At 43.4% G+C, this 23,822-nt stretch overlaps 11 protein-coding genes across 11 annotated transcripts; 4 read left to right on the forward strand and 7 right to left on the reverse strand.

Moving 5' to 3' along the window:
* Positions 1 to 99: 99 nt before the first annotated feature.
* Positions 100 to 932, forward strand: V2V93DRAFT_371872 (uncharacterized protein). The gene has a single exon (XM_066910621.1). The coding sequence runs from the start codon at positions 167 to 169 to the stop codon at positions 707 to 709; it is 543 nt and encodes a 180-aa protein (XP_066765027.1). The 5' UTR covers positions 100 to 166; the 3' UTR covers positions 710 to 932.
* On the reverse strand, positions 892 to 3,778 carry V2V93DRAFT_371874 (beta-lactamase-like protein). Its single transcript, XM_066910622.1, has 2 exons — positions 3,335 to 3,778; positions 892 to 3,245 (listed from the first exon to the last, which is right to left on the reverse strand). Exons 1-2 carry the CDS (start codon positions 3,487 to 3,489, stop codon positions 938 to 940), a joined length of 2,463 nt encoding a protein of 820 aa, XP_066765028.1. The 5' UTR covers positions 3,490 to 3,778; the 3' UTR covers positions 892 to 937.
* Positions 3,779 to 3,941: 163 nt separating this feature from the next.
* Positions 3,942 to 6,884, reverse strand: V2V93DRAFT_371875 (Afadin and alpha-actinin-binding-domain-containing protein). Its single transcript, XM_066910623.1, has 5 exons — positions 6,331 to 6,884; positions 6,172 to 6,252; positions 6,052 to 6,116; positions 4,217 to 5,999; positions 3,942 to 4,163 (listed from the first exon to the last, which is right to left on the reverse strand). Exons 1-5 carry the CDS (start codon positions 6,487 to 6,489, stop codon positions 4,101 to 4,103), a joined length of 2,151 nt encoding a protein of 716 aa, XP_066765029.1. The 5' UTR covers positions 6,490 to 6,884; the 3' UTR covers positions 3,942 to 4,100.
* Positions 6,885 to 7,493: 609 nt separating this feature from the next.
* V2V93DRAFT_371882 (nucleotide-diphospho-sugar transferase) lies at positions 7,494 to 10,075 on the reverse strand. Its single transcript, XM_066910624.1, has 4 exons — positions 9,885 to 10,075; positions 9,659 to 9,730; positions 9,478 to 9,602; positions 7,494 to 9,415 (listed from the first exon to the last, which is right to left on the reverse strand). The coding sequence occupies exons 1-4, from the start codon at positions 9,975 to 9,977 to the stop codon at positions 7,588 to 7,590; spliced, it is 2,118 nt and encodes a 705-aa protein (XP_066765030.1). The 5' UTR covers positions 9,978 to 10,075; the 3' UTR covers positions 7,494 to 7,587.
* A 1,685-nt stretch (positions 10,076 to 11,760) lies between these two features.
* V2V93DRAFT_381127 (uncharacterized protein) lies at positions 11,761 to 12,159 on the reverse strand (the record flags this gene model as incomplete). Its single annotated transcript, XM_066912088.1, has 1 exon — positions 11,761 to 12,159. The coding sequence occupies one exon, from the start codon at positions 12,157 to 12,159 to the stop codon at positions 11,761 to 11,763; it is 399 nt and encodes a 132-aa protein (XP_066765031.1).
* Positions 12,160 to 12,466: 307 nt separating this feature from the next.
* Positions 12,467 to 14,315, reverse strand: V2V93DRAFT_371888 (kinase-like domain-containing protein). The gene is made up of 4 exons (XM_066910625.1): positions 14,188 to 14,315; positions 13,573 to 14,028; positions 13,384 to 13,493; positions 12,467 to 13,307 (listed from the first exon to the last, which is right to left on the reverse strand). Exons 1-4 carry the CDS (start codon positions 14,284 to 14,286, stop codon positions 12,794 to 12,796), a joined length of 1,179 nt encoding a protein of 392 aa, XP_066765032.1. The 5' UTR covers positions 14,287 to 14,315; the 3' UTR covers positions 12,467 to 12,793.
* Positions 14,316 to 15,224: 909 nt separating this feature from the next.
* On the forward strand, positions 15,225 to 16,433 carry V2V93DRAFT_371891 (uncharacterized protein). The gene has a single exon (XM_066910626.1). The coding sequence runs from the start codon at positions 15,264 to 15,266 to the stop codon at positions 16,248 to 16,250; it is 987 nt and encodes a 328-aa protein (XP_066765033.1). The 5' UTR covers positions 15,225 to 15,263; the 3' UTR covers positions 16,251 to 16,433.
* V2V93DRAFT_284150 (uncharacterized protein) lies at positions 16,312 to 17,860 on the reverse strand. The gene is made up of 3 exons (XM_066907199.1): positions 16,576 to 17,860; positions 16,457 to 16,524; positions 16,312 to 16,396 (listed from the first exon to the last, which is right to left on the reverse strand). Exons 1-3 carry the CDS (start codon positions 17,618 to 17,620, stop codon positions 16,373 to 16,375), a joined length of 1,137 nt encoding a protein of 378 aa, XP_066765034.1. The 5' UTR covers positions 17,621 to 17,860; the 3' UTR covers positions 16,312 to 16,372.
* Positions 17,861 to 18,470: 610 nt separating this feature from the next.
* Positions 18,471 to 20,181, forward strand: V2V93DRAFT_284141 (uncharacterized protein). Its single transcript, XM_066907198.1, has one exon. The coding sequence runs from the start codon at positions 18,657 to 18,659 to the stop codon at positions 20,109 to 20,111; it is 1,455 nt and encodes a 484-aa protein (XP_066765035.1). The 5' UTR covers positions 18,471 to 18,656; the 3' UTR covers positions 20,112 to 20,181.
* A 179-nt stretch (positions 20,182 to 20,360) lies between these two features.
* Positions 20,361 to 20,768, forward strand: V2V93DRAFT_359717 (uncharacterized protein; the record flags this gene model as incomplete). Its single annotated transcript, XM_066908099.1, has 2 exons — positions 20,361 to 20,576; positions 20,649 to 20,768. 2 exons carry the CDS (start codon positions 20,361 to 20,363, stop codon positions 20,766 to 20,768), a joined length of 336 nt encoding a protein of 111 aa, XP_066765036.1.
* An 84-nt stretch (positions 20,769 to 20,852) lies between these two features.
* Positions 20,853 to 22,309, reverse strand: V2V93DRAFT_371898 (Isopropylmalate dehydrogenase-like domain-containing protein). Its single transcript, XM_066910627.1, has 2 exons — positions 21,306 to 22,309; positions 20,853 to 21,242 (listed from the first exon to the last, which is right to left on the reverse strand). Exons 1-2 carry the CDS (start codon positions 22,206 to 22,208, stop codon positions 21,036 to 21,038), a joined length of 1,110 nt encoding a protein of 369 aa, XP_066765037.1. The 5' UTR covers positions 22,209 to 22,309; the 3' UTR covers positions 20,853 to 21,035.
* Positions 22,310 to 23,822: the final 1,513 nt, after the last annotated feature.

A 23,822-nucleotide genomic window follows, 5' to 3' on the forward strand; every position in this document is an offset into this window, starting at 1 on the left:
TTGACGCGTCATCTTGCGCCGCACTATCAGAGGCTCAGAGCCACATTTTGCGTCATTTTCAATTTGCGGCGCAGCATTTCATCGTTAAATTTAAACCATGCATCGCTTTCTTCGCTCGATCTATCCTTTTCTACTGTCTTCCGCTCCATACTCACTCTTCATCATAATGTGGCCCTTCTCCAGCACCTCTGAATATGACAGAGCAGTTGAACGTCTGACCTCAGTCAACTCGCTCTCGTCATTAAATGAGGCAGCAGCCGCTGTGGGTGGGGCGGTGGCTGCTGCTGCACCCATACCAGTGCCTCTACCGCCCAAGGAATCGGTCTGGAGCATAATTGTAGGTCCAATGGTTCTCCTGATTAGCCTTGTATTCTTTGCTTTTGTCGGCATTACAACCATGCGAGTTGTAAATGCAGTCACCGGTCGTGCATCAGTTATCATTTCAGAAAAAGTGAACGTCAGACGTCTCCAAACTGGCGAATTCTCTATTCCTGTGAACTATATTCCGCAACAGGAATACGTCGAAAGAGGAACTAGAGCATTAGGTAGAGCAATCAATTCTGCTACTCCTGTATTTTCAAAGATTTGGCAGAGTGCAGAGAGTCAGCGCCCTCGGATGCGAAAGCGCGATATAGCTCGTAAATTGTTTCATAATGAATATGTTGACGAGAACAGGGTCATTCCAGACTATTATGAAAAAGGGGAATAATGTCTTATTTACGTTTTTGGTGTGTTCATATATCTTTTGGAGATTTAGCTTGTCTTGTCGTATAGTGCTAGACTCTGAAAGTGTCTGTTGATCTCGTGTTTTTATATCTCGCAGGAAAGAGAGTATGCTAGCTCGCGCTGGAAGGCGTTTATCGGTTTCTTATTTTTATTTTCAGATTCGTGATTTATTTTTGATCTATAATAAAACTCATCAAATTTAAAAACGCAATTAAACAACACGTGCCAAAAATGAATCCACAATGCGTCGAATCTCATAAAACACTTTCGTAACGCCCCCTTCAATCACAACTTTATCATTCTCTAACTTGCGAATTGCGACTTCTCTCTCGCAAAGTAGAACACCTTCGCCTCGAAACTCTGCTCGATATCCTTCGGAGATAAGTTTTCTTCTTAATTCTGCTAGTCGGATGTCGCCTACAAATGCTGGCTTGATTTGAGCGGCGGCTTCGACCTGTTCTTGTCTGCTAGATAATGCAGAAAGCGTGATCTCTCTTGATTCAGGCTGTTGCTGCACTTCCACTTCCATCGCCTCGGATTGGTCTTCTCTGGCAGGGAGTAATGCATCTTCAGAAAATACAATCTTCGACCTGAGCTGTGCAATCGTATACTCTCCAGCAACAATACTCTGCCACTGTAATTGCTTAGCTAAATCCCATGACAGCGTTGCTACATACGCATTTGCATCCATGCTTGCATTGAGCGGCTTTCCAGAAGCAGGCACGTATATATCTTGAACACCAACATTTCGCATCTCGGCTGCTAACCCATCAGCTTGTTCCAGAGTTCCAGAAATGAAAATCAACTTTCGCGGCTGAAGTTGAGGAATAATCATTTGAAATGATCGAGCATCTGCCAGTCCTTCATATTCTATGTATGTAATCTCGCAGCTGACATTTACTGGACGATGCTCGATGATTGTCTTGCTAGGTACAACAACTGTTCGCTCCTCCTCTGCGTTCTCTTGTGTCCATTTCCGCTTCTTGCCGATGTTGTCGGAGGTATTAGCCGAGCCCTTATCCGTCATATCATTGAGTCTATCTTCCATGCGAATGTCATCTCGCTCCTCGGCTCTGATAAAATCTTCAATCTTGATAATTTCACCATATTGATCGCGACGAACTCTCTTTGGGATGTAAGGAAACATTCTATTCTTCAAGCCTTTCGCGTGTCGTACATCGTAGTCATACACATCGTTGTCTTGAGACAATATCATTACTCCTATATCTGTAATATTATCTGCAACATTGGAAGCATCTCCAGCTCCATCAGCCTCTTCTTCATCTTCTGACTCGGACTCTGAGCTCTCACTCTCATCAAAAGCATCCTGGTCAAGAATAGTTCGATTCTTCAATTCAATAGCTGATTGCCGATCTGCTAAAGCTTTTCTAGCTTTCTCTTGTGCCAAGTACTGCTCAAGTTCATCCCCTTGTAACGCCACACTTTTCCTGATTTCCAAGTCTCGCTTTAATTGTATCCTAGAGTACTGCGGTCCAGCTCTATCCTCATGATCGCCGTTTTGTGACGTAGCAGCTTTCCAAGCAGCCAGAATCTCGCCACCAAAAGAAGCTCCATCCATTCCCTGTGTAAAAATAGCCAAACTTCGACTGTCGCTACATATATCCGCAAAAACTCCCCTAGATACCCCCCACTCTAATGCTTGACCGCTGGTGAGAATTACTTTTGGGCCTCGTACAGCCTTTGCTTCTTCCTCAGTCGCAACCATCTTCAGACATTTGAAAGAAAACGGCGACGCCCCTTTTTCTTCCCATTCTCGAACAATTGACGGAGACATCCATTCTAGCATAGAGCGGGCGTACGCAAGAGTACGTGTACCGACCGTCGAGACAAAGAGTAGTGGGTCACGCAGTCTACGCTCAGTCCAGATCGCATCCAGCAGGTGACAGAGTTCTAAAGCACGAGCGCTTGTTGATGTTGGTAGGATAACGTCACCGCCGCGGTTTAAAGCGCGAATGATTGCTGCAATCAGCATCTCCTCTCGTCCTTTAACTGCAATGCCTGTTCTCGCGCCGCATATCAGGGCAGTCGGCCGTCCTAATTGATCAGGTGCCGTGAGTAATATCGAGGAATTCAAGTGGCGCTCGACGGCATGATTCCAGTCGACTGCATAAACTACGTCCTCTTGACCGTAATTTAGTCGCCATAATGTGCCGCCGAGAGAGTGACCGGCGTTGTGGGCAGTTATACGAAGTGAGCTGAGTTTCGCAGAAAGTGTGACTTGCTGTGAATATTTCAGCGAATGTATCTTGTCGAATATGGCGTCGATATCGGAAATGCGAATTGTGGCATCTAGAGAAGATGTCGCTTCACTAGTTGAGGTAAACCATGCTGTTGTGTACGCATCTATTGTAACTACACGGCCCATATTTATCACAGGAAGAGTAGCGTACACGGGGATTGATCCAAATCCGGGAAATTTCTTGCACGCATACACGTATGCTCCAAGGTGTGAAATGGTGGCATGGGTGAGCAAAATCAAGTCGATGGTAGGAGTCAATCTGGCCCAACAGTCAATTAGCAGCGCGTTCGTCATTACGACACAGACAAGGTAAAGTGTAGCTATTGAAATAAAAAACAAAGAACATACTGCTCAAGTTCAGATAACATAGATTCTGTCATTTGATCATCCCAGCCGACATCAATCAGAACCCTGACATTTGAATCAAACGTGAGCAGTGATTGCGACGCTAGTGTCCGGCACGGCGTTGCGGATTCACCTGTTAACGGCACAAATGTAAACATGTTATCTACTGATGTCAGTTAACAAGTACTTTCTTGTATTCCTTGAGTGCTTTGGCGTAGATAATGGTGGAAGAGAGTGAACTGTTCAAAGTCTGTTCTCCGTATTCATAATATTTATTATGTTCCAGCAATGAGCACTCGTCTCGTCAGCGTGATTTCTGGAAGCAGTATTTGGTTTCAGTGATATAATAGATAGAATATGTTTGCTGTCTAAGTCAGTGACGTTTTAGATAAATTTGCGCTGTAGAGCCCATAAAATTTGATCAAGTTCTTAAGTGCGAGGTGGAGTCGTTGAGTTTTGCTTATACCTTTTTTCTAGATGAGCCGCTCAAGTCAAATCAGTATTGCCGAAATAGATGTCCAGTAACAAAATTACATGGAGATTCAGTCTACGTTCTCTTATTTTTAGGATATCATCCTACAAGCCATCGAATCAGTTAAAACTACAGATCGAGAATATAAAAATAATCATATTGTTTTATATCGTCGCAATTATAACATAGAAACGCAGCATTAATCCTCAACCAAACCATTAACCTACACAACCTTCGTCGCATTCAATAGCTTACATCAACTTCTTGCTAAATTAGCAATGTCTAAAAACTTTTTCATCAGCTCTCCCACTTCATCTTTTTCATTTCCGGAAGTTTGGCGGGCGAGAAAGACAACAAGTCCTAAATAAATAATGTTAGTGTCGATGTTATATATCTCATTTCATTCATCTTACTGATTCATCATCTTCCTCCTCGCGAGATCGTTTCAAAGAAGCGAAAGAGGCAGGCAAAAAATTTTCTTTCTGTTGAGTACCAGTTGGGTCTACATCGGTCAATTTAATAGGACTTAATCCCATAGGACTCAATCCCATAGGACTACTAGACAGTTGCATTATCGTTTTTGGTAAAGTCCTCCTTCTAGCAGGCCCTAATGTCGAGACTGGGTTTATTATCGGCCGCTTTGACGTTGTTTTCGGGGTAGCATGGTTTTTGCGATCAATCCTCAAAGCTGCAGCAAGCTCCTCGTCTTCATCATGGTTAATCGGTGCCGGTGTATGTCCCGGATATAGTATCCTACGAGAAGGCGACGCGCTCGCTGTTACGACTTCTCGAGGCGTCATCAAGCTCGTAGGCGTGTGCACGGATGGTGACTGCTCCTCAATTGGGGTTTGCGTTGACCGAAAGCTTGTTCTTGAGAACGGGGTACCGTTCTTGGCCGGACTAATTGATTTCGGAAGCGGTGTTGTCTGCTGCGACACCTGAGCAATGTCTTTTGATGGACTCCGAGAAGCTGCTCTATTTGTGACTTCTGATAGCATGCTCCAAGGATATCTAGAAGGCGTCGCATCTTCTGCTGATACTTCGTCCTGTATGGCCAGCACTATCGGAGATTTTGCTATTTCGACCTGTTTGTCAGCGCTCTCAATATCTGGATTTGGCATCTCGTCCGTTTCAGGAATCAGTGCTGGCTCATCAAGTCCTTTTTCTTCAATTGTAACCCGGACAGGGTCATTTTCAAGCGGTTGTGGATCCTGTTTTTCTGACTTGTACAACGGAGCACCGCCCGGCCTCTGTCTAATCGGTCTAATTTGTGATAGACCTGGAATACGCGACCTCGAAGGCACAGGAAGCACTCGTCGCTGAGGGCCTTGAATCTTCTTCGTCATCTTTGTAATTTCAGAGACCGCTGGCGGTGGTGGCACTGGAGAGTCTTGCTGGAGCTTCAACTCTGGTTTAGGAATTGCGGGCGCAGCAGCGAGGTCAGTCTTTGGCGAAGGAAGTGGAGATATAGTTTCGGCCTTATCAGGTTTTTCCAATCGAGCATCAGACAAGCTCTTCCTAGGGCTACCTCCCATATTCTTCTCCATAAGCTGATTCCACTCATCCATTGTCTGAATCGCCTCTTCCCAATTCTTTGTCATATCCGCCAGCTGCTTTTTGAGCCTTTCGATATCTTGATCTCTCTCTGCTACTTCATCAACAGACACGTATTTAGGTTCGTGAAGTAGCTCGCGCAATTGTTCAAGACTGTTGTTGACTTCGATCGATAATTCAGGGAAAGTCGTAGGGATATACTCTAGCACGGTCTCAAATTCAGAGTCGCTTACGGCCTTCTCGCCAGTGAAAATGTTGAGCATCAGCGCAGTTTCACGTATGAGAGCAATAAGTCGCGCATTTTCATCTGTGAGTTCCTGCATCAGATCCGGAATGACATTTGCTGCCGCTTCGCGAAAGACCGACGCCGACTCTGAGTTTTCACTGAAATGCGATACGCTGGACGCGCTTTCCGATAACCAATGCGATGAAGAAAAGCTTCCAGTTACTACCGACATAGTCTTGATGCGACGGACATCGAATCCTGCTTTCTCTTTCATGCGCAGAATTTGCTGATCACGTTTCCGACGCTCGATAGCGTCTTGAGCTCTAATCTGTTGCAAAGAGACCTTTTGTCGAGCTATATCATCACTGAGACTTTTATTTTGAACTTCTAGAGTTTTCATTGACGTTTTCAACGAGCTGATAAAACTGTTAACTTTGGACGCTAGAAACGTGGATTCTGAAATCTTACTCTCTCTGTACCGAAATTATGCTGACTTGCCGCTCAAGAGATTCTACTTGAGCTTCAAGTTGTGTCTAGCGTAAAATTTTTAGCAGATTATCTGCAAACATAACATGAAAAGCGTCTTACTATTGTTTTCTTCGTTCTAGTTTCGGCTGCTCTCTTCTCTCGTAGTGAATTCACGAGGTTTTCTTTCTGCTCGGCATCTTTCTAAAGATTATGAAAAAGGTTAGCTGTCTATAGCGATCTGTTTCTCAAACATTACCTCTTTCTCGCATATGAACATACCTCACTTTTTTGTACGACGGAGTATATAAAGTTGATGATGCTGCGTGCGTCTGTACCCTCGTGAAAGTTAAGATTATCTTTACTATCAATTAGCCCCTTAGATTTAAGCATGGCATTAAGCCTACGCGACGCGCTTTTCAAATCTGTTTCCAAATCCATCAGAGTCTGTAATACTAGTGCCGGAACCTTATGCGGAGGTCTGTCTTGATGCTGTAAATGGGAGTAGCAATATCATTTGTTTTGAGCGGCGCGTTTCGTTTGTTTACATTTCGATCCGGGTAACTTTAAGTAGTATGCACCCATAAACGCTATCAATCGGCTCTGATATTGCTCATAATTGAGTACTAGCTCCTTGTTCTGAGATTAAATTACTTTCATTCATTAGTGATATTGCAATCGGCTTTGCAGGTTTCTTAGAAGAAGGTGCTGGAACGCTATCACTGAATTTCTCATCTTCGCGCAGGCTATTTGCACTACTTTACATTGTACGATCGCATGAAAACATACTTCAAACTAAAAGCAGGCGGTATAGAGCTAAATGATTCAGAGCTGCCTACTATTTCATAAACAATGGGAACTTATCAAAATAGCTCACAGTGTCAACGCACGTGATAGTATACACGTGATCTTCCATGATCCTCGATGGTTTAGGTAAGCTGACGAAAAAGAAATGCAAACTTGCAAAAGCTCAGTTTCATCTCTTTTTTTACGCATCCTACACATCCATCTATATCGTACAACAATATGGCCAAGGCTCAATCTATTAAAGCTGGTGTTTTTGCCTACCTTGCAAGGGACGATGTCTGGCCCATTGTGAAGAACCTCGCGCTCTTCGGTGTACGTTTTTTTTGCCATTTCTGATGTAAAATCTATACAACATGCATATTCTTACAACTTATTTCAATTTTAGGCTGGTGTTTTGGTTTTCAGAAATATCGAGTCTAACAAGCTTTTTGCTTAAATATGGAGGCGGCACATCCATCAATCAGTTGAAGAGGGGCGCTACTTTGTAAGGTAGACGGATTAGAAGAAAAATAGCAAATTAAATGATTGCCACACAAACTCGTATTATACAGACGTTATACCGAGTCGGATCAGCTTAAATTTTTAATCTACTTGAGAGAAGGGTGCTGCAAGATTGACTATTGCTGGGATGGTGTAACGTTTTGTGTGAATTTTTCAAATATTGTACATATCTATATAACTAGCTGTATGCCTATAATACAAATAGATAACCATTTTTTTAAAGCTGCTGTATTACTCTTCATCACTTTCTTCCTCGCTTTCCTCTTCAGCAGTGGTGAGCCATTCGAGCCATCGAGGAACCAGCTCGCCAACCTTGACCATATCAGCGTCACCCTGGCTCTGAGGCTCTTTGTACCACCACTTCATGATCGAGTTCTCCTCCAATATATCCTGGTCGTACAGGTTATTAATAGCGTGGAGTAAAATGGCAGAACCTTGCATTCTCCGCGTGCAGTCACGCTGTATGAGAAGTAAAAGGTCAACTTGATCAGCCTGATCAAATACCTGACGCTTAAATAGCTTTGCCCAGCGATTTAACACCGACTCGACCGCCTGTCGAGCTTTCATAGTGTTACTGTTTATAAGATTCGAAATACGTCCTAGAAGAGCAGTGATAGTGGCGGCACGGACCTCGTGGAAAGGAGCATTCTTAGCCATACGCAAAGTACCTAGTTCTAGCGCTGCAATGTCAATATCGTGGTCTTCTGCCATAGCGCGCTCGACGCTAGACTGGGCCTCCCGTAAAAAGCTTTCCTCGTCAGAATCCTCTGAAGCAGCAGTGTTGTTACTAGCCGTACTAATCCTACGTCTGCGCCCCTTGCGCATGGTAGTACCCTCAACAGAACTGGCAAAGGAAGTATCGGAAAGATTCACAGACGCCATGTTGTAGATCAATCCAGAAGAGTTGACAATCTCTTCATAGTCATCATCTTCCTCAACTTCCGACTCATCCTCGTAAACAAATCCAATACCATCCGGACCAACGGCATCATAATCTGTACTAGTGTTCCTGTCCTCGTCTCCAGTGGACCTAGTCAATCGCTGACTGCCGCCGACAACAATACCTTTTCCAATCTTAACATTATATGAAATGATAGCACCTGGAGAAATGTGACTAGATTCTCCAACGATTACACCATCGCCAACAATTGCACAGTCAATTACAGCATTATCTTCAATGATTACATCATCCCAGATATACGCTCCAGTGATTTTCGCATTCTTTCCGATCGTGCAACGGCGACCAATGACACTTCCTGTTATGACAGCTCCATCCTGTACAACCGTTCGAGCACCAATAACTGTACTGCTGTTGATCCGACAAGAGCGCGCAAGTACTACATCGTCTTCTTTGTAGATATGACCTCGCTGATACTGAAATGTTTGATCAGCAAGGAGGTTACTGTCGGGAGTAATAGGATAGGTCCATCGTGAAATAACATCCTTGCTGACAGCATCGTAAGCCTGCAACGATCGAACACGAGCAGCGTAGTGATCTGTAACCACGTGTGCAAAAATTGTCTTTCCCAATAAATCCGAAGTCAGAATACCATGGACAAAGTCTTTGCGGATATGGTTATAGTCAAAATTTTCGGTGAACAGGGCAGGAACATCGGGCGAGCAAATATCAATATGACAGTCAATAAAGTCATTTCGAATAGCGAGCTCGCTGTGCTTATTAAATACTTCTGGCTCCAACGAGATCTGCTTCATGTGTTTACGTGTCTTGATTTCTTCATAGTGTACACACTGATTCGTCTCCTCATCAAGTACAAAAATTGCAGATTCGGCGCGAGCACGAGTTCTATGTAGAGGGCTTGCCTCGCGCAAGACCATAGTCATGATTGCGTTCTTATCTTTTGCTCGTCGCTGTCTGTGCTCGGCAAGAACTTTGTCAAACGGAACATTGCATACAACATCGCCGCTGACCAGTAGGAAATCCGATGTAATGAGGCCTTTGGCATCTAAATCTCGCATAGCATCACCTACTGACATCGACTCAGGGCTCAAAACCGTTTCGATTGTAAAGGGCGAAGATGGGCTGCTCCATCGAGAGTTTCTATGATCATGTTAGATTGATTTCGTACTTGACTAAATGCTATCATATATAAACAAACATACGCAATATATTCCTGAATCTGGTCTGCATGCACGCAAGATACGACGATAACTTCACTTACGCCGGCAAGCGCAAGAAACTCAAACGTGTACTCGATTAAAGGAGTATTGCATAACGAAAGAAGACACTGATAAATGAAATCAGTTAAAGGATCTTTCAAATATCTCTAGAGATAGTACTTACTCGGGGTTTCTCAAGAGTAAGAGGTCTGAATCGGGTTTGGTATGAATCACTCAGAACAATAGCTTGAAGGCGCTAAACGAATAGTCAGTAAAATACTCGGAAAAATAGTCTACGTAGAAACTATCTCTCGCTCATCTTAATTGTAAGTCTCCACACAAAACAGATACAATAAGAATCACAAAAAGTCACCAACAACGACATTTTCTAATCTAACAGAGCTACTTACTTCCTCCTGTTCAGTATCATGATCGTTCACTGCCGCATTGGATGCCCCGCCTTTCTTTGCCGCTGGCGCCTGACCACCTTTTTTAGGCCCCATACTAACTTAGACGGTTTTGTGCTAACGTTCAATGACTTAGTGCCGGCGTCAGTCGGCTGAGCGTAAAGATATCTCCGTGTTCGAATGACGGTCGGGCCATGATTGATTCCAGAAGAAAAATTACGAATTGATGATGCGGTTCAAAAAGCTGGGTTAAACCGGTTTATTAAAAATGAACCAGAAATCCGTAATTGGCATCCGCAACCACAATCTTCTACTTGTTTTACCAATGTGCTATAGATTTACAGACAATTTACTATTAGAACTGTGATGGCGTACTTGAAAACTAGGCGAACACGATAATTCAGTTCACCGCAGGTGATTCCTAAAATGCTGCAGTACTATTCGCTAGCCAGCAGATCACGTTAACACTCGAATCTCTCAAGATATGATGGGCGAACTGTGCAATGAAAATAATCACGATTATTTATGTACTTAGATTCCGTGTGATTTTGTTTCTATTCTTGCTACTGTTCTTATCACAAACCTGAAACTGTTGCGAGCCATATGGCTTGCATATTGACGATGAGGAATCGATGGATTGGTCTGAAATGCAGCTCGCAAAGGATGATGTTGACACTACTGGATACATCACAAGACAAGTCTTAGACACTCTAGACGGATTTTAGTACTTCATTATGTAGAGCAATCGTCACGGAACTTTGCAGTACCCGCTGATAAGGAAATGATATTGTGAATGGCGATATAGTCTTTGCAGCCTGTTTTTCATCCGTTTTCAATGTATCAGACGCCATGTCTTTCCCACTAGTGGTATTTGACGAAAGCCCTCTGTCAACTGCGCTAGTGGCTCTGATACACTTATGAAAGGACCTTAACATGCGTGTGTCCTAGGCGCCCACAAGCAGCTCCCACCATTTATGAATATGCCAATACTGATAGCACAGTATCGTATGCACATAAGTATTGCATGATTCCCATCTGAGATTTTTGACGACTCTAATGATCAAAAGTGTAAAGAGTACTTCTACGTGATCTCCGCTCAATTTTCCACTATCCAGAGACGCATAGCCCCGATTACATTTATCAATCACGTGTACGCTGAAACTCATGGAAGTTCATTCAAGATTACTGTGGATACTATTTGGTTATTGAGCCGTATTGTTCTTTCTGAATCAGAGCTGAAAGAAAAGTTAGAGCGAATCGAAATCAACTCTGTTGACGACTTTCAAAGGCGCTAGAAAGAAGTAATTAAATACTCGGATGTTCGTAGCAATCCACATGGCGTTGTGGAATTTCTTGCTGAATAGAGGAGCATGGTTATCGCGCATACCTGAGGGCAGCGAGCACCGATTATGCTGGGATAAGCGGAAATGATGGGAAGGTATGATATCTTGGCGACAGAGACAGCACAGTAAGGCACCAGGCTTCTGATCTGATGAGACTAGTGCATGGAAGGAGTATATTGACTGATGACTTGATATTGATATCATAGTACAAGGCATTGGATTTTACAGCTTTAGTTGATATAAGTTGGCATATTACTCGTGCTTGTTTGCTGGTGTTTAAGTGCTATTCAATTCGATCACCGAAGTGATTGCACGGCGATCTATCCATAATGATATTACTAGCCTACCAGATGTTGCTACATTGACGTATATAATAATAATTTAGCTGATCATAGGTTATACAGCAATCGAGGCCAACTCGTTTCCAATAAACAATAAAACGGGAATAGAGCACATAGCAAATACAAAGTAAAAAAAAAAGTCTCTGTGGCCTCATTAAACCAAGCGGCTAACCGCTTCCAATAAATAATCGCTATTCAAAGACCGCCACCAGATCGTTCGACGACAACGCCATGGACTTCTTGAGTCTGATTCAAGCTCTTATTATTCGAGCGCGACGCGTTCGGATGCTCGTTCCATCTGCGAATATATCCAGATGAATTCACAGGCTCAGGACCATGCGAAGTTGTGGGAGTAACAAGAGTGAAGCGTTTATAAGCTGCTTGCTTCTCCGGCTTCACGTAATAATAGTACGTGCCAATACCTAGAAGCATGGCTAGCGATGCGCCGAACATGAAGCGGTTGTTGGAGCGCCTAGCAGGAGCCAGCATGTCGTTAGCTATAGGACGCAAGCTGTCGGCTATGGGAAGAAATACTGACTTGACAGCATTGATATTAGGTCTTGGGGCACCAGAGGTAGTTCGTGGAGCGTCCATTATGACTGATTTGCAAAGGGTATAGTATTCGTTTGATGAGCAGCAGGATCTTTGATGAAGCAGATTCAGATGCAAGCACAGGAACAGCAGCGAAGGATTAAGGGTCCATAAATACCTCGCCTCATTACAAATCCCAGCCGTTTATTATCTATTTAAATAGCTCGTGATCAACGAGATCATGCCTCTTCAGGCGCCCTTTTTTTGGGATCGAGGCTCAACGACGACACCCCGCAATCCACGCGCTCGCAGGGCGTGACGTCACAATATTACGTAAATTTTTATAATAATAATGGATATGATTACTTAATAAAATGAATAACTTTTTTATTCTTCTGTTCTCTATTTTACACCAATGCATAATCACAAATGCCAAACGAACCTGCAAAAAAAACAGCAACACAATATTTGCTCTTACCAGACAGCGGCAAAAGTAAATAAAGGGAGTAAAACTAACCGTGAATCACATATCCAACACGATACACACTCCGCGCCCACGTTTCTGAATGCCTCCTTTTTCATCTGTTACCAAACCAAAGCCGCCACCATGAATAGTTGTAGAACAAAGTACCAAAATGAAAATATATACAAACAAATCTTAAGCAAATATCTTCTTGTAAGCAAATAATTCTCTAACCTATCGATATCCACCTCCTGCCATCGGTACCAACCGTGGCGGCTTCTTAGCCCACAAGGCCGGACCAAACTTTACATCCTTGAAAAACGGATGCAATTTAATCTGCGCAATAGTCAAGCGCTTAGCAGGATCTAGTAACAGCAGCTTGGACACCAAATCTTTAACTTGTGATGGAAAGGCAAGCGGGAACTGATAATCGAGTTTGATAATTTTTTGAAATGTCTGATACTCGTTACTTGCTTTGAATGGAGGTCGCCCACTTAAAAGCTGAAAAAGAATACACCCAAAAGCCCACAGATCGGAGCTCTTGCAAGCTGCTTTATCATTCAAGAGCTCTGGTGAGACGTATTCTGCCGTTCCAACAAATGAGCTCGCACGCTCTTCTTCCATCGTGGTTTCGTGGATCGGGAATTGTATTTCACCGTCTTCGGTAGTAGTTGGCGTGGGGAGATCTAGCAGTTTCGCTGTACCAAAATCAGTCACTTTGACACGCATGTTTGCGTCCAACAGAATACTAGAAAGATATAAAGACATTAGTACACTCATGCTCCTTTTGATATAGAAGAACAGCAACATTATTAGCAAAGTACTTTTCTGGTTTCAAATCTCTATGAATGATTCCACGAGCATGCATGTACTCAATAGCATCCAGTAACTGTGCGCTATAATATTGAGCACATTCGGTATTAAGTGTTCCCATCTATCATAAATCAAGTCAGTAAAGGAAAATTTTGAGATTTCAGTCAGCAAAAAAATTTATAAACATGGAAACAAATTACCCTTTTAAGCACTGAAAACAGTTCTCCGTTAGGTGCCAAATCGAGAACGAAGTACAAGCTCCTCTCGTCTTGAAAAGTGTAGTATAATCTCACGATTCCAGGATGCTCGCCTAACCTATTCAATGTATTTTTTTCCACATTGACGTATTTGACTTTCTTCTCCTTGATGATATGCCTCTTGTCGAGGATTTTGATAGCATATTCTCGTAGAGTTTGCCGGTCAGTTGCGGAAACTACAGTAGAAAACGATCCTTCGCCTAACACTCTCCCAAAAGTAAAATCCTTGACACCTTTCTTGATGGTTTTTATCTGGATATTACCATTTGCATCAGCGTCTCGCTGGATATGCACGGCAGCCCCGCGCTCGGCCCAGTCATCAGACACGGTGCGGTCTTTCGACATCAGGTACGGCGGATGCGCCGAAGACACTGAGCCATTTGGCGTTGGTGGCGAGCTCTGTGATTGCTGATTTAATAAATGCGCTTGATACGAAGGCAGTGATTGTAGAGTGGGTAATCCAGCGACAGTCTTAATCGAGTCAAGAGAATAAGGCACCCGCCGCGAGCCGCCGTTATATGCTACTGCAGTCGGCGACGGAAGAGATGGTTGACTTACCGAGGCAAATTGCGTTACGGGAGTCGTATGCACGGCCGGAGTCACTAAGGGAGGCGACGATCGTGAGCGGATCGATTTAGGTCTCTCGCCTTGAGTCATTGGTGGTGACGAGAGCGGGGAGGGCAAGTACTGATGCTGCTGCTGCTGTTGTTGTTGTTGTTGTTGTTGTTGTTGTTGTTGTTGTTGTTGTTGTTGTTGTTGTTGTTGTTGTTGTTGCTGCTGCTGCTGCTGCTGCTGCTGCGTATGGATGCGCTGCTGCTGCAAACGCTGTTTTTGAATTAGTGCTGAGTTGGCGGCAGCGGCGGCAGAAGCTCCGTCGGATGAAGTCGTTGCAGGCGCCGAGACGATTATGGGAGCATTTGAGGTCGAAGCAGAGGCCTGGTAGAGCGCAGCAGCAGCAGCCGTGGCCGCAGACTTCTTTTGCGCAGGCGTCGTCGTTGATTCGTAGATAGGCTTCACATCTTTCTTCTTAGCTGTCCGAAACCGCGACTGATATTCGTCTTGAGACTGTTCCTGGTGATGATTGTGATACTGCTGCTGCTGAGGAAATGGTTGCTCTTTGGATATAGGCGAATCAGGGGGCGATTGCTGTTTTGACGACAGCTTTAGCTTGCCAAAAAAATTCGAGAGCTTTTCGGGCATAATTGATGTGCATGGGAGACGGATGCAAGAGGATGCGTTGTAATGAGAGTGAGGAGTAAATAAAGAGAGAAGGTACGGGCGGCGCAAGGCTCGTCGGGGCCGGGGCTTGCCGCGGATCGACTTGGTCTCGGTCCTTCACAGCTGAGCAACACCGTACACACCACGAGATCTTTTCCTGATACGATTGTTCTCAAATTGCGACTGGAATATTTCAAGACGATAGTATTGAAAAGTGCATAGCGACATGCTAGCAATTTACTGACTTCTCAATCATTGTTAGTTAAAATTACACACAAAAAGTGCACAAATGTGAAGGAGCCGCATACTATTTCTCCCCAAATCAGTCGTACTTTACAGTTAAGCCGCGTAGGTTGTAATATGCTCATTCTCGGTTTTGAACTTCCAGCCGGCATCAGGATGATATACTCTATGTCATGACCTGGGAAGAAGCATTCAAAAGAAGATTTCCGAAAAGTTTACTGCTTTTTTTGTTGTCAGTCAGAATGCTGGCTCATAAGCCTACTACGCTCATCATCAACCCTCGCGATTACCAAATAACTTCATACGATCCCATCCGTCGAAGCGTCTCGCAAGCAAACCTCATCGACCCCTCCATCGCCTCGACAAAGGACCCGATCTCGGCTCCACCGCTACAGTTATACAACGCTGATGGATCGATAAATTATATCAATCATTACTATTATTACCATCATCTTGCCTTCTACGATAAATTAGATGGCGCCCATCGCGAAATGTTTGACGACGACGGCTTTGAAATTCCGCATTTTCATCATCCTGTGTCGTCTGTAAACCTGGAGGCCATAGCCAGATTTGGACAGTGTGGAGTCACACCTCGACGAGACCGAGTATTTAAAAGTCTTGATCCGCAGTCGCCAATTTTGACGGTCCCCAAACGTCGCCGCCGATTCTCTAGTGACGTATTATCTGACGAGCAATATTTCAAGGCGAGAACTCATAATCGTTCAACGTCGATTGAAGATATCACTTCCAGTTCAGCTGAGGAATCTAGTAGTGAACCTTCTAAGCGCTATTTTGGCTTCAACTGGCGCTCAATTTTGCAACCTATCCGACGCTTCTCGCAGTCGCAGTCTGAACGTCGCCAGTCGATTTCTCGCGCAGACGAATTATCCAGAATTGAAACCGGTGTCGAAGCCTCACTTTCTCAAACCTTAAGCAGTCGACAATCGTACGCTACAGTGAGCGGATCTGAAATATCAACAGCTACGTCATCATCTGTAATGGCAGGCTTATTAGCACGATATTCTCTTGATGAACCAAGAATTTTACACAATGAGTACGGGGCTAGAAGAGCTGTGCGGAATGCCACTCCTCAGATTCAAGATATCCATCAGGCTGATATAACTGTCAATTACGCTAGACGCTCTGTGCACGACTGTTAAAAAAAACAGATTCTATAAATTATTACAAAGTACTATCACGTCTGCAAAGAAATATTGCAGCGCAGATCGTCTAGAGTGACATGATACCCTTAATACCAATATTCTTTTACTCGGAAGAGGTTTTATTCGCGACGAGGCAGGTCAAGCTGAATTAATATAGATTAGTATAAATAAAAAGTAGACAAAATCATCAAATCAATACGTACCGCTGCATAAGCCATATCAACTGCCCTCATGTTATTAACACTATCCTCGGTAGGGTACATCTTCTCAACTGTACAACAGTTAGCTTCTCTCTTGTTGAATAAAGAGATAGAATACTTACCTTTTCCTTGAGTAATCGCCGTATGAAAAGATTCAAGTTGAAATTCATATGTTCCCCATACCTCACGTCCTGGTGGATACATCTGAAAATTTTGAGTCTTGCCCGTGCTCAAGTCCTTTACCGCGATATTATGAAAATAATTACCAAACATCGGCATTGTATATGTTAACTGTTTCTTTGTGCCTCTAATGACAGCAAAGGGTAGCAATCCGATTTTACACCACTCCTTCCACGGCGTTTGCAAGCCGCATTTGATAACTGCTTTTTTCTTGGGGTTTGAAGCAAAAGCGTATTCGATTTCTGTGAAAAATTCAATCTTTGAATCTTTTTCGAACGGGATAAATCGGAGAGGCTTTGCGCTAATAGGCTCTTCATCGAAGAAATATCGCATCCAGGAAATCGGATAGCAACCCATATCCATAAGACTGCCACCGGCCAAAGAATAGCTAGCACGGATATCACTTTCGATGCCCTTCAATCGCATGGTTAAAGATCCGTCAAATCCAATAATCTCACCAAAATTCTCGGTGTCGTTGATAAATTCCTTGATCTTTGCGGCGGCAGGGTAAAAATACCAGTGAAAGGCTTCGGTGACGAGTGCGTTTTTACTGCGTGCGTAGTCAAATAGTTTGGCTGCTTGATCTGCATTTGATGCAACTGGTTTTTCGACTAACACCGGTTTCCCGGCATCAATACACTTCATTGCCCACTCATAATGAAGCCCATTGGGCAAAGGAATATAAACAGCATGAATATCCGGATCATTGATAAGTTCTTCATAACTTTCGTGCGTTCTTATAATTCCATGCTTCTTCGCGTACTCTTTTGCGCGAGCGGGATCACGCGCAGCGACAGAGTATACTCTGAATTTGTCGGGAATTCGCTTAGCGGGATTGATCACTGCAGTGGGAGCAATTGCTGCCGCTCCTAGAATGCCGAGGTTGAGCGGTGTCGCGGAGGCGGAGGCCGTGGGGTATGTCGGGAAGAGCACGTTGTAAAGCCGTGAGAGCGACTCGACAATTGACGTGGATTTGAAGGATTCCATGATGACAGTTGTTCTTTCTATATCAAATAATCAATTTATATATATATGAAACAGGGGGATTCTGCTTGACGAATTCCGCGATATATATCGATTTTTGTAGCGGATACAGAGACTCATTCATACGCTGGTATCTCCGTGCCCCGCGACCCGTTATCGTCGTTACCACCGTCAACAGCCGCACAAGTTCAAATGAAGATGAAGCGTATGTTTATGAAGCTATAGACGATAATACAAATCTAAAGTCACTATGACAATTCTAGTGCTTTTGTAATTCTTTCAGAGTAGCCTACAGCCAGGTATAGACTTTCTGAGTACCCGATAGTGAGAATTGTCAGGTCAATCTATAAAAAATGTACAAACTGCCGCTGACTGCTGCTGACTGCTGCTGTTATAGCCGTATGGCTGATAATTACAATGAGACGTGAGGGATTTCTTGTTTAGAACAGCATGTGTGTGTTTCCATTTGATTAGTCTATGATATATGTCGTTTATCAACAACATCAGCCCGATATCGACTAAGCAATCTCCCAGGAATTCAAAGTCAGCGCCAAAGTCAGCGCCGCATATTGAGAATAAGCAGCGCACAAGAAATCGTAAACGCGCCGACAATATAGCTCGTAAGACGGGTATTATCAGCGTAATTCAACAATTTAAATATGTGTGACCTCCACGCTCGACGCTCGACGTGTCGGAGGAGTGAGAGGGCGTAACTCGAGAATTCATTATCAATGCAGTCGAAGAACGAAGAAGCACATATCGCTAAATACAATATTAAAATAAAAGCAATATAAAAAAACAATAAAACAATAAAACAATAAAACAATAGAATTATTAAGTAACGAAATAACTAAATAATAACAAAATCAGAAACAAATCATCAGCATCTGATCTCATGCTCAGTAAATACTTAAATTCTAATATAAAGTCAAATGAAGGTGTGCCTCTATTCTCCCACGACTTCGTCGCACACACACGCACACACGCGTATACACATTTGCGGAGATATCGTCTTTGACGTAAAGTAAACACACACCACATGGCCTCTCCAGCGCGGCAACTCCACCAGCATGATCCTCTCAACAGCCGAGAGTCCAGCACGGTGTCACCACAGCACGAGAACTCAGAAAGAAGTAACGAGCAGCATTTCTCGCAGCGACATCCTTTCGGATTGAGCATTGTCAGCGCGACACCTATCAGCCAGCACCAGCACCAGCCACATCACAATGAGCAACAGCACGAGAACCTGTCCGCTGTTGCAGCGGCAGCGGCAATCGTCATTGGCACAGAAGGTGTGGTAACTGATCCTGCCCTAGAGAATTACAATCCACAGCCTACAGATCCTGCCTCTCAAACGGCAACACACCCCGGGCGGCCGGTCGACACGATCCAAACCCTTTTTTGTGGGCGATGTCATTTACATCGACCGTACGCCGATTTCTTCGGTCCGCCACACCCAGAAATCATGAAAAAGAACTGTACATCTTGCCGTACAAAGATGAATCTACATAAGCGCTCCGTCGAACGAACACGGAACCGCGGACGCGAGTACGCTGATATTCCTGAGTCCCACCGCGTGTCTTCGATGGGTATGCTCAAGGAATTATTGAGCTCCGACTTGTTTTCCGTACCCATTCTCGAAGAGCAAAGTGCTGGCGATCTAGAAGCAGCACACGCGCAGTTCAAGTATTTCGTATTTCCCGACGTCGTATTTGCCGATAAGCGTATTGGCGAGTGGTTTTCCGGCGCAAAAGAGGAACCTAGTGAGATATATCGATTTGTGACGAAATCTATCATGGAAATCACGGGGTATTCTTTTTCTCGACATGCACGGTATACGTACACGCGTACGTCAGGCGGTTGGTCGTCGCGGTATAAATGTGGACAATGTACGCAGAACGCGTCTAGGCATGTCAAGCTAACGGGTCCAAAAGCGCGGAATGTAAGGCAGCGCACATATTATGACTGCAAGGGTGTTTTGACTATAAGTGGAACTATCTCAGGTTTACGAATCGCTTATGATCATTTTCATATTCACACGGGACGAATGCGAAAGCCGTCTGTGAAGAAAGGGGATCCGGTTTTTCCCGAGGATATTCCCACGAATGTACGTATGCTTCGCGGTGTTGCGCCGGTGTTTTTGGAGCAATTGAAGCAAAATGGTGGATATCCAAGTATGCCACCTGCAGGCTTCACGGGCTTTGATCATCCGCAATTTATCGAGAGGAGGAAATTAATGATGTTGTTTTTTGGTACGACCATGTGTAAGAATAATCGGCCATTACAAGAATTTTTAATGTCGGAAACTGATAAACTTGCGATGGTACTCAAGGATATTTATGAGGCGCCTGCTGAGTTTGAGGATGATAGTGAGGCATTGGAAATGGAGGAGCATTTGACGGAGAGCGTGGGTGGTAGTGGTGAGCATTTGAGTGGTATAGAGAATGAGCTGGAAGGTTTGGAAGTTGTTGCCCAGTTCAATGGGTTTACATGATTTGTATTGAAATTTGTATATTTTTCTTTAATGTAATGAAGTAGATACAATCTCGATAGGTGCACTATTCTGAGACGCGCGGCTCAAAAAGTTATAAGAGAATGAATTCCCGAATGCTCCTGCATCCGAAAGCAAATTCTAACTGCATACTGCAGTTTCATTTACGCTTCATATATTCCAATAGGAGACTAGGCAAGGTATACAACGAATTGCTCGTTCAAATCGATCATCGATCAAGATCCATCAAAAATGCCGCCAACTTCAAACGAAACACAAGTGGAAGTCGAAGAACAAGTAGTTACAAGAGCAGATCGTCAAAAATGCTGGGACGCGCGCGACAGGTTCTTTGCGTGTTTAAAGAAAAATAATATTCAAAGTATACGAAACTCAGAGTCGCAAAAGCTGGTATCTGATAAATGCGCGGATGCTGGTGAAGAATTGAAAAAGTCCTGTCGACAGACCTGGGTATGTCTTCACATTTTTTTTCTGCCTTCATTCTTTTCAAAAGGGTGACTGGGATATTAATTGTGTGTTTAGGTCGATCATTTCATATTAAGACGGGAAAAAGAATTTGAAACGGCAGCATACAAAAGACGAATGTCGGAAATGGCTATGGAAGATGGACAATCTCAAGCTCCTACGATTAGACGGCGATAATACGTTGTCAATTATTAAAGATATTAGTGTATGATAGACTTGTGTACATATATGGAAGTTCAAGATGTCTAAATGAGAAAATCTCTATTTATTATATTAGAATGGTTACTTGCATTACAATAAGTTGAGACGCGGCGTGGGTTCATGCAAACATCTATCTCGTACTCAACTCGACCTTCCCGGGTGAAAATAGCAGTTTTCTTTTGTATCTGTAAAAATAAACAGCCTACAATTCATTATAAATAACTTTTAAAGAATATACGCCTTTTATAAAAGTTCTTTTAGAACTTTAACTACAGCATCGCCAACTTCAGAAGTAGATGCAGTTCCTCCCAAATCTCCTGTCCGCATATCATATCCACCGATTTCCTTTGCATCGAGAACTTTTCGAACAGCAGCCTCAACTGCTAACCCTTCTGCTTTCATGTTGAGCGATAGTTTAAGCATCATAGCTACCGAGAGGATAGTTGCAATCTACAAGCGATGTTAGTATTTCATATTTATCTGATTAGAAAAAATTAGAGAGAAAAAACGCACTGGATTAACTTTTCCTTCAGGAAGGTCGGGAGCAGAGCCATGGCATGGCTCATAGAGACCAAGAGCCTCACTTCCGTCCGGCAACGAAGCCAACGAAGCCGAAGGCGGCAGACCCAACGAGCCCGGGATAACCGACGCCTCATCGGAGATAATATCACCAAACATATTAGATGTAACAATAACACCATTCAGAGTCGTAGGCGATTTTACTAGGATCATTGCCGCCGAGTCAATGAGCTGGTGCTTGAGCGTCAATTGCGGGAACTCCTCTTTAATGACGCGCTCGGTAGTTTTCCGCCATAAACGCGAAGAAGCAAGGACGTTAGCCTTGTCTAGCGACCAAATTGGCAATGGCGGATTGGATTGCAAAGCAATGAATGCAGCCATGCGTGTGATCCGCTCTACTTCGGCGACAGAGTAAATCTCGGTATCGGAAGCAACACCAGATCCAGTATCCTCGCTACGGTCTCCAAAGTAGATACCACCCACGAGTTCCCGCACTACGACGAAATCCGTGCCTCGAGCAATTTCTTCTTTCAAAGGACTATACTTGACCAAAGACTCGGAAGCGAAGCTGCAAGGGCGGAGATTGGCATATAGATTGAGCTCTTTGCGGATCTTCAGCAATCCTTGCTCAGGCCTAACAGCACCGGTTCCCCATTTCGGACCGCCTACAGCACCGAGTAAGATAGCATTTGCACTCTTGGCTGCGGCCAGAGTACTGTCCGGAAGCGGATCACCGGTGGCGTCAATAGCAGCGCCGCCGATAAGATGCTCTTCGTACTCGATTTTGGTGTCTGGACGTAGCCCGACGATAGCATCGAGCACTTTGCGCGCTTCGGCAACGACTTCTTTACCGACGTGATCACCGGGTAGAAGAACCACTTTCTTTGTTACGGCCATGAATGATGTGAGGTGCCTTGTTCAGGAGATGATAATGAGAGAGGAAGAGTCGGGGTAGTTGCGAAGATGGAGATATAATGGCAATCACGGAAGGTTTTTTCTTGCACGCCGATGTCGGCTTGGATGGGAAAGCGAGATCGGCCAGAAAAGACTCACCGATATAGAATACAACTACGTTTACCATCCATACTGCCAATCGCAGACTTCGAACTAAATTTAAACTAATAAAAAGTTCATAAATCATCATATAAATTGTAATATTCAGCTGTTTTATTTGATTCAAATTGCCAATCTGACAAAAATCGGCCATTTTACAAGATCATTACCCGGCTCTAAACTTTACCCGAAATGCTTGGATGGAACAAAGACAATGAATTCTTTTGCATCTTACAGGAAATATAGTACTTGGAGCCAGGATTTAAGAATCTCAGTTTATCATCTATTGAGAACTTGACTATATGAAAACCTTGGAAGTGTCAAAAATGAAGGGCGTACATTATAGTACAGGTAGCTACCTTTTTTTCAAAAAAAAAAAAACAATCGTAAAGTTGTAGGCTAGTTCATACAGCAAATTAATAACGAATTTACTTTATGGGGTATAGAACAGTACGTCACTGCTATATGTAAACGTGACGCTTACTAAGTACCTTCATCAGATTTTGAAAGCGAGTAAAAGCAATCTGTGTCGTCATTATAATAACTCTGAATCACGGCGTGATGAGTAGACTAGAAATGAATTAAATGAATTAAATGAACGTATGATTAGATAAGCTCTAATAACGTTATGAGAGAATGATAGCAGACTATTAGCGACTGGCCATCATTTAGTAAATTCTATAAATACAAAAGAAAGTCAAAGACGCATAAGGGAGCTCGCTTCATCTCCTACTTTTCTGTTACATCATTTGTGAACACAGGTAAGTGTAACTTGAAAAATATGCTTTTTTTTGCGGAAGTACGATAAAGTCGATTTAAAGTTGACGAGCGATGACTGAATATAAACAGCGCAATCTAAAAAAATATGAATAATAATCTCAATGTATAAAAAGAGATTCTAATATTCTGATATCGTATGCAATTTAATTGTTTTCATCTGAATAGAGCAAAGATGAGAGAAGAAGAGCACACGATGTCTAGATACTCTGCGTGTGTAGTGAGCGCGATAAATAAACAAGGTTGAGCTAATTAATTTAGTCTTGTCTCAGAGTGAAGATCGCTGCTTTCAAGCTTATTTTATATAGAAATTAGTTTAAATCTGACTGACGTATATTTGATGACACTATATTTGTGAATCGAATAAAATATTTTCTTTTAATAATATACAGTGAACAGTACTACAAAATGTAGACCAACTCAACAAGAGAATCCAGATCCGAGGCTTGTTTTCATAGCCAAGCGCTACGAGCAACGTGTTTTTTCATGGCTGCTTCTACCCTTCTCACGCATGATACTTATGCCGTAAATCAGTGAACATGTTTCCGAACTGTCTAAATTAGCTTAGAGAAACCGTTAGAAAGTTTCTAGGGTTTTGCTTTCAACTGTCGCCCATCAGTTTCTATTTAGCCTTTCAGGAAAATACCGCTCAAGTGGGTTTCCGCTTCATTCAGCCTCCAT

The sequence above is a fragment of the Kockiozyma suomiensis genome (assembly GCF_038497685.1).
Source record: "Kockiozyma suomiensis strain NRRL Y-17356 unplaced genomic scaffold V2V93scaffold_9, whole genome shotgun sequence".
Taxonomy (NCBI): domain Eukaryota; kingdom Fungi; phylum Ascomycota; class Lipomycetes; order Lipomycetales; family Lipomycetaceae; genus Kockiozyma; species Kockiozyma suomiensis.